Source organism: Embiotoca jacksoni, unplaced genomic scaffold, assembly GCF_022577435.1.
Source record: "Embiotoca jacksoni isolate LCO1_2020_lvr unplaced genomic scaffold, fEmbJac1.0.p SCAF_70, whole genome shotgun sequence".
In the NCBI taxonomy this organism is placed as follows: Eukaryota; Metazoa; Chordata; class Actinopteri; family Embiotocidae; genus Embiotoca; species Embiotoca jacksoni.
In genome coordinates this window covers 388,560-397,500 of record NW_027185426.1, presented here as the reverse complement: position 1 = coordinate 397,500, position 8,941 = coordinate 388,560, and the positions used below count along the sequence as shown (strand labels likewise).

Below are 8,941 nucleotides of genomic sequence, written 5' to 3'. Positions count from 1 at the left end.
CGGCCGGTGAAAAACGGTCATCTGTGTTTACGTTACCGGGAGCGGTAGCGCCTCCTACTCCGGGGCTCTGGGTGACCTCCGACCTCCGACCTCCTCCCAGCGCGGACGTTTAGCTCCGTCCGCTCACATGACGGCAGCCTCAAGTCGGATGATTCATCAGAAGAGGAGACGGCCAGATGTGGTTTGGCTTCAGCCAGTTGACACGTCAGACACAAAAACTGCTGAGGAGGAGGAGGATGAGGAAGAGGAGGAGAAAGGGGGGGGGAGGAGGAGGAGGAGGGCTGACTTCACATCAACTTTTCCCTTTTGACTGCAGTTTGTGCAGCTTCTCATCAGTCCATTCAAACCTGATCTCTCCCCCTGTCCCCCCTCTCCCTCCTCCTCCTCCTCCTCTGATGAGGTCACAGTCAGAACTGATGAAGATCCTGCAGTCCCGTCACCACCTGATTCTTTTTTTGTTTAGTTTTTTTTACTAGAAACTAAAAGACCTTTTTTGGTCGTTCCAGTTTCAGGAACTCTTTCTGCTGCAGTTTTTATATTTTAGACAAACTGAGCTTCCAACTCGGAGGCGACAGTTTGATGTTGTTTTTTCTTCATCGATCTCATCGAGCATCTTGGAGATGAACTGCTGACTGCCGGTAAAACTCGTTGGATCTGCAGCCAGCTGCTGTTCACGAGTTAAACCAGGAGATTTGAGGCTGTTAAAGCTGCACGTTACTGCTGGTGGATTTGGTTTCATCACATCCATCCTGAGTCGGAGGGAGCTCTGTCGCCCCCTGCTGGCGGCGCTCAGAAGTCCCCCTCATAAAAGACGGTGTTGTCTCGTTGACCCACAGCTGTCCTGCTCCTGTGAATGAGCTGCTTATTGTGCAGGCTGAACACACACACACACGCACACACACACACACACACACACACACACACACACTGCACATATACAAGCTCACACGTGGACACAAACATTGACATTCATCAGGCGATATGTACACACACACACAAACACACACACTCCCTCTGTGCTGAAGCTCATGAACAATCGCTCTGTTTGTGTGTTTGTGTGTGTGTGGGTGTGTAGGCCTGTTGTGTAGCTGTAATCATTTTGAGATGTATAATATAAAATGTAAAACATAAAAAAATGAAACTTCCTCGTCCACCTTTGAGCAGCGCTTTATTAAATCCTCCTGCAGTGTTTATGAGTTTCTCTCCCGGAACCTCGGGATCCTCCGATCGCCCCGTAACGGCTCCTTTTCTTTGCTCAGTGTCTGCAGGAGGAGCAGCAGGAGCAGGAGGAGCAGCAGGAGCAGGAGGAGCAGGAGGAGCAGCAGGTGAACGACCCCGACGCGTCCCCAGATCATCAGCGCCCCCCGGCTGCAGGGAGGAGGAAGAACCTGGAGTTCGAGCCTCTGTCCACCACCGCTCTGATCCTGGAGGACCGGCCGGCGTGAGTCTCACCGAGCTGGAAGAGATCAAACAATAAACTGTTTCATGCAGAATCTTTTCTGCTTTTTCTTGGTGGGCGTTTAATCGCTCGCTGCAGCCCGGTCGAACTTCAATATTTGTGTCAGTTCAGCATCTAAAACACTCGGCAGTCACAGAAACACTTCCTGATCCCAGTCTGTCCTTCAGGAACCTGCCCGCCAAGTCCATGGAGGAGACTCAGAGACACAAACTGGAGTACGAGGAGATGGTGGCCGGAGCCAAGAGGAGAGGTACACACACACACACACACACACACACACACACACACACACACACACACACTCACACACACACACACACACACACTCACACACACTCACACACACACACACACACACACACACACACACTCACACACACACACACACACACACACACACACACTCACACACACACACACACACACACACACACACACACACTTTACCTCACTTGTTATTTAAAAAAACGGATATGTTCTGCTTTGAATTGACCCGTACAGCAGGAATCAAAACAAACTAAATATAAGTCAAACTGTGTCTCCGTCTCCGTCTCCGTCTCAGAGCTGAAAGAAGCCCAGAAGAAGAAGCGTCAGATGAAGGAGAGACACAGACAGGAGGACAGCATCTCCAACGCCATGGTGATCTGGAACAACGAGATCCTGCCACACTGGGACACCATGTACGTGTGTGTGTGTGTGTGTGTGTGTGTGTGTGTGTGTGTGGTGGGTCCACTCAGCTCACTGTGTGTGTGTGTGTGTTCAGGAAGGGGACGCGGCGGGTCAGGGACCTGTGGTGGCAGGGACTTCCTCCCAGCGTCAGAGGACGAGTGTGGAGCCTCGCCATCGGCAACGAGCTCAACATCACACCAGGTACACCGCAACCGGAGCCTGTTCCTTCAAACTGCACACGGTCGTATTGGGGGGGGGGCCCTCCCACCTGCACCTGTCGGGGGAGGAGCCAGCGGGTCGGGGGGTGGACGCGGCCGTGAGGTTTAACATGCCTGGTGCATGTGCAAAGTTTCGTGATGTTTTGAGCATCCTTTGATCTTTAAAGAACAGCTAGCGAGCTGCTTGGCCACGCCCACTCGTGAAAAAAACACTAACATACGTAATATTTTTTGGGGGCTTGCTGACGCCGTCGATGTGCGTTTGTGTTCCCGCAGAGCTCTACGAGATCTTCCTGTCCAGAGCCAAAGAGAAGTGGAGGAGTTACAGCGAGACGAGTTCGGTGAACGACGGCGAGAGCGGTACGACTCGGCCGCGGTCGCCGTGACGATCGTGATTTGTTTAAACCTCGCCTGCTTTCTGAAACTCAAACCTCCACCTGTGTGTTTCAGACGGAGGAGCGTCTCTGGCCGACAGGGAGTCCAGCCTGGACCTCATCAAGCTGGACATCTCCAGAACCTTCCCCTCGCTCTTCATCTTCCAGAAGGTAGACGCGCCTGTGACGGACAGGTGGTCGTCATGGAGATCTGACGGTCCAGTCCCCCACCCCTCTCATATCACCGTGTCCTCTCTCTCTGCAGGGCGGTCCCTACCACGACCTCCTCCACAGCGTCCTGGGAGCGTACACCTGCTACCGACCCGACATCGGCTACGTGAGTGAGATTTTTATTGACTGACAAAATGATCGCAGACTAAAATTCAGATGAAAATCAGCTCGGAGCGGTTTGGAGCAGGAAGTGACCATATTTGGACGAACTGGGGGGGGGGGGGGGTGCAGCAGTTAAGCATACTAAGTCCCGCTTGCCGATAGCTGTAACCTGACTGCACCACAGGCCTGTCAATCAAATCCTGTTGTGACGCGTCCTCCGTGTTCGTGGTGCTGCAGGTTCAGGGGATGTCCTTCATCGCCGCCGTGCTCATCCTCAACCTGGAGGAGGCCGAGGCCTTCATCACCTTCGCCAACCTGCTCAACAAACCCTGTCAGATGGCCTTCTTCAGAGTCGACCACGAGCTGGTGAGCACACGGACTCACTACCCATGATGCTCAGCGGGTTTTAAGAAAGGCTCTAAAGCAGCAACCTCAAGGTCACTCATTTCGTGACCCGGTCGTGTTTAAGCCGCTCGTCTTCTTTCTTTTTTTAAAGAACTAAAAAAAACCTCCATAAAATCTGATCCTGATTCTGTTTACAAATGAAACGACTCGGCTTATGTAACGATAACTGGGAGAAAACAGCTCCGGCACCTCACTGTGTCGGGGGAATACCTGTCTTTCAAAATAAAAGCACGCAAATTCTGTCGACTTCAAAATAAGAGCACACGTTTTTTTATGAATTGTATTGCTTTGATTAATTATTATGAATTATTACGAGCTCTCTGATGTTTCAGAGCTCAGCCTGACCTCCTCCTGTGTTTTTATGTCAGATGTTGAAGTATTTCGCCGCCTTTGAGATTTTCTTCGAGGAGAACCTGCCTCGTCTCTTCAGCCACTTCCAGACCAACAGTTTGACCCCTGACCTCTACCTGATCGACTGGTGAGCGCTTCAAAGACGATCAGTAAACGATGATGACCGCGTACATTTATTACACTTTAGATCCGCACATGCAGAAATCTGACAGGAGTCACATTTCAAACCTCACAGCCACCAGAGTCCATTTAAAAAAACGGTCATTTTACCGTGTAGGACAGGAGACTTGTTATTTCTCATGCAAGTAAAAAAACTAAGTTTTGAGAGTAAATTTCTCGCACTGCAATCAAAAAAACCCAGTTTGTGAGTAAACGATATTTAAATGGAGATCAAAATTACAAGTTATTATAAATAATAAGCTTTCTTTTACAGTTTTGTTAGTTTTGGTTACAAAATTAAGAATTTAGCTTTTTTTGGCTGTTTTTTTTATTCTAACATTTTCTACTCCAATTAAAACCCGCGTCCCTCCAGGATCTTCACCCTGTACAGTAAGTCCCTCCCCCTGGACGTGGCGTGCCGCGTGTGGGACGTCTTTTGCCGGGACGGCGAGGAGTCTCTCTTCCGGACGGGTCTCGGCATCCTGCGTCTGTTCGAGGACGTCCTGCTGCAGATGGACTTCATCCACATCGCTCAGTTCCTCACGCGCCTGCCGGACGACCTGCCGTCTCACACGCTCTTCAACGCCATGGCCAACACGCACATGATCAGCAGGAACCGCCGCTGGGCTCAGGTCAGAGGTCGCGGGCTCGTCTTTAAATCTTTTTTTGTTTTCGTTTCGTGTTATCGTGTCGTCAACGTTCCTCCTCTGATTTTCCTCGCAGGTGTTTTCTGCGTTGATGAAGGACGGAAACAAGGAGACGGACAAAAACGCCAGCCCGGCTCTGAGAAGCTAACACTCGCTAACCCCGACGCTGACGCCACACGTTCCTCGAAACTAACCCGAAGGTCGAAGGTCGAAGGTCGAAGGTCGAAGCGCCCGACGCCGGCCGCGGGAGCTCGAAGCTACGTAGCGCCGAAGCTAACCTCGCTGCGGAGCTTCAGGTGGAGACGAGCCGAGCGGCCCGTCGGTCCCGGAGGAGCCCGAGCGGTTGGTGAATCTTCAGCAGCCTTTGTCAGTATTTCACAGACAGATTGTGTTTTTGTTTGTTTTGTTTTTTTACCGGCTTCGTAAAGCTGGCAAACAAAAAACGGACTCGAGCGACTCTGAAAGACTCGAACTGTTGGTGCTAACTAATTTTCTAAAAGGCTTCGTGGTTGAGTTATTGATCCGCGTGGGTCCTCGTGGGTTTTTCATTCCACAAATATTCCTCATTTTGCTGCTTTAGTTCAGTTTGAAGCTCCGGATCGCCATGACGACGCCGACGTGCCGGACGGAGCTCCGACTGTAAACCTTAAACAAAAAGGAATCACCGAGGGAAGTTTGGCTGGAGACTAATCCTACAAAACAAAACGCAGAACTTCCTCTAACCGTTACAAAGGAATGAAATGATTCACATCTCGTGTTCAATAATTCAACATTTAATTATGTTATAATGATCCAGAAATGATGAAATCCAATAATCTTTGAATCAGCGTTTCCAGATTTCCTCTCAGAGCACTTTACACTCGGTAAAGTCGAACTGAACCAGCGACTCGTCTTCAGCGTGAAGAAGAAACTTTTAAGCAACAAGCAGAATAAGACGTAATAATAAAAAGCGCCTTGGCTCCTCAGCTTCTGGTAGTTTCAGGCTGTTTTTAGTCTTCAGATTATTTTATAGCTTCAGCAGCGGATGTAAACCTTTCTAGTAACGACCGTAAACGCGTCATCATCACTTTGATTTCAACAAATCCTCCAGAAAATCATTCTGAAAGCGTTTCTGTGACGAGTTGATCAACAGCAAAATTAATCAGCAACTATTTTAAATCACTTTGAAAGCAGAAAACAAACATTCAGGATTTTTCTTCAAAGCTTAGATGTCGGTCGACTTTTTCTGACATTTTACTGACTCAACCATTAAAACAAAGTCCTGCTTCATCAGAGTAAAACCAAATAAAAGTTGAATATTCTGACATTAAACACTTAAATAGAAAAAAAATTCAAAACTTAAAAACTGAATAATTTCAGCATTTTTGCTTAAAATCGATGAACTGATCATCAGAATAGTTGCAGATTAATTGTTTTTGGAGATCAACAGTAATTCAGATCAATTAATAATAATGAAATAATTAAAATTCAGATTAAAGTGAGGATTTGTTGTCCAGCTGCAGGAATTCATCAATTCATCGATTCATCGTCTCCCTGACAGACGTGATCGTGAAACTCTTTAATCTGGATTTTAAGCCGACAGGTCGTCGCCTTCCAGGGCTTTACTTTCCTTTACACTCCTCTGATACACACACACACACACACACACACACACACACACACACACACACACACACACACACACACACACACTACTGAGGGCGAACGCAGCTTCTGTTGGTTGTTGAAGCAGGAAACTCACTGGAGATGATGAAGGTGATGAAGATGAGGAGGCAGGAGAGGTTTAGAGGAGAGGCAATCACAATTATAATAAACAAACGCACATTATTGTTGTTGTTTTTTTTCCTGTTTCTTATCACTACAACTTCTTTAGTCTTCAATTACAAACTAATTTAAAGTAAAAACGACACTGAGAGCAGCGAGCGTTCACCAGTGGGCGGAGCTTATGTCACTATAAATTGCCCTCCAGACTTCTTCTTCTTTTCCAGTGAGTTTTTTCTGTTGAATCGCTCCATTAATAAGTTGTTTTGCACATCAGCCAATCAGAAGTCAGCGTGCACGTTTCCACGTTTCTGTGCTTTTTTTTTTGTGTGCTTTTTTTTGTGTTCAAAGAAAAACTCCTGAAAATCATCTGTTACACTAATTTAACTTTTCTCAGCTGTTTTAGGAGCTGAACTGAGGAAGTGCTGTTTTTGGATTTCAAAATAAAACTTTAGTGTTGAAGAAACACTTGACAGTAAAAATTTAATTTTTCTTTTTGAAAACACAAAATCGGTCACAAACAGCACTTATTGTTTCCTTTATTTTCACTGACTTTTGAAAAGTGATGATTTGTATTTGTCGGCACTAATTTTGAAACTTGATAACTAAATGAAGACTTTGAGAACAGCTGCAGACTCGTCTCTTAATAATAATGAATCACAGCAGTTCAGACTAATGAAGGCTTCTTAATTAACTCCTGAAGGTGAGAACAGTTTTCCCTTTAACGAGCAGCTTTCTCCTCCATTTAATGTTTTTATTTCATTTTATGTTCCTGTCTGGATGTTTGTATGAAAACGCTGCTCGTTCAACACGATGATTTAAAATCGACTCTGAAAACGTCGAGAACATCTTCTGTCGTATTTTTAAAAAGCGACTTGAATCGTCTGTTTTGGACCAAAGTCCAGCTTAAAAATTGCCCGTTTTCCCGACACGGATCATTTGTAGATTAGATGCGTTTCTTCGTGTGAAACTGCTTCTGCTGCGAGATTAAAATTCTGAAAGTGTCACAGAAATAACGAGAAACTGTCACATTATACATTAAATACAGAAAGTAAATTATGAATTAAATATTTAAAGAAATTCATTGGTTTTCTTCTCAGACGTGCTCCCGTCTCTGACACTCCTCTGTGTGGACACTTTAAGTGCAATACACTCTCGGTTTGGGCCGTTCAGTACCCAGAATCCTTTGCAGGTCGTTTCCCCTCGTCGCTCCTGACGAATCCTCGGAGGGAGGACGAGCTTCGAACGTTTCCTCCCCAACAAGTTTTTATCATAACTACGCTGAATTTTATACTTTCATTGTGAATTCATTTAAGCTTCTGTGTGTTTTATTTTCGTTTCCTTGTCAGATTTCAATGTACAGTTTTTTTCATAATGCCTTACAGGTGCTGTAAATAAACTGTAAAAATGTTCTTTCTTTTCATATAATGGCAACTAGTTAAATGTGTAAATAAATATCTCAGCAAACCGAGTGGCGTCCTGTGAATTTATCCTCCGAGGTGCACTTAAAGGTCTTTTCAGGAGGGTTTGAAACGCAGCGCCACAGAAGTGAGATTTAAAGATGTATTTCATGTCCTGTATGGAAAAACTATAGTCTGGCTTTTTTACGATATTTCTGACGGCATGCTTTAAGTATGACTTCCGTTCATTTTATGGCCACCAGCTCAATAGTGCAGTGGTCAGCGTTGTCGTCTCACAGTCTAAAGGTCCTGGGTTCGATCCCCATCTGGGACCTTCTATGTAGAGTTTCCATGTTCCTGCATAAGTAATAACCTAAAAGTAAAGTTGCTTTGAACCCAGAAGCTCCTGATTGTAAGATAACAACACCATTTTATTGCACGTTTGTCTGACTTATAATACTTTTAAACATGTTATAGTGCAGTGGTTGGCACTGTTGCCTTCCAGTCAGAAGGTTCCAGGTTCGAGACTCGCTCTGGAAAGGATGACATTAACATCTGAGATGAAAAGCCACGTCAAGGACAAGAATCAAACCTGGAACCTTCTGACTGGGAGGCAGCATCACTAACCACTGCACCACCATCCTTCCTTCCATAAAGTGTTTAAAAGTCATATAAATTATAAAAGTCAGACAAGAATGCAATAAGAGCAGCACATTGGTTCAGTTCCAAGCCAGCGTTGTCATCCAACTATCAGGAGGTTCTGGGTTCAATCAGGGGATTGGAACTTAGTGTGGAGGATTGCATGTTCTTGCTTGCAGTGTGACTGTCACATTTATGACTACATGCATGATGTTTGTTTTACATTATGGACTACATGATAACATGCGTAACTTAGTCGTCCAAAGATTTACTTTAACTTATTACTTATGCAGGAACATGCAAATTCCACTTAGAAAGTCCCGGGCGGGTATCGAACCCAGGACCTTTAGACTGTGAGACGACAACGCTGACAACTGCACGGCTGGCTTCAATAACATGAATGGAAGTCACACTATAGCATGTCATCAGAAATAGTACAAACAAGTCATACTTCCTTAATGTCGTCTAAAATATGATTAAAAAAAAGTCACACTATAGCATGTCGTCCGAAATATGATAAAAAAGT

The 8,941-nt window shown here is 45.7% G+C and overlaps 1 protein-coding gene across 1 annotated transcript in view; it reads left to right on the top strand.

The window, feature by feature from the left end:
- The window catches only part of tbc1d12a (TBC1 domain family, member 12a), a 15,389-nt gene extending 7,542 nt beyond the window's left edge, over positions 1-7,847 (top strand). Inside the window, exons 3-13 of the mRNA XM_069177231.1 lie at positions 1,260-1,441; positions 1,627-1,709; positions 2,022-2,139; positions 2,223-2,329; positions 2,623-2,706; positions 2,797-2,891; positions 2,986-3,057; positions 3,291-3,419; positions 3,827-3,936; positions 4,342-4,600; positions 4,692-7,847. Coding sequence (XP_069033332.1) covers positions 1,260-1,441; positions 1,627-1,709; positions 2,022-2,139; positions 2,223-2,329; positions 2,623-2,706; positions 2,797-2,891; positions 2,986-3,057; positions 3,291-3,419; positions 3,827-3,936; positions 4,342-4,600; positions 4,692-4,763 — 1,311 coding nt within the window. The 3' untranslated portion in view covers positions 4,764-7,847. The remainder of the gene's footprint in view (positions 1-1,259; positions 1,442-1,626; positions 1,710-2,021; positions 2,140-2,222; positions 2,330-2,622; positions 2,707-2,796; positions 2,892-2,985; positions 3,058-3,290; positions 3,420-3,826; positions 3,937-4,341; positions 4,601-4,691) is intronic.
- The last annotated feature ends 1,094 nt before the right edge of the window (positions 7,848-8,941 follow it).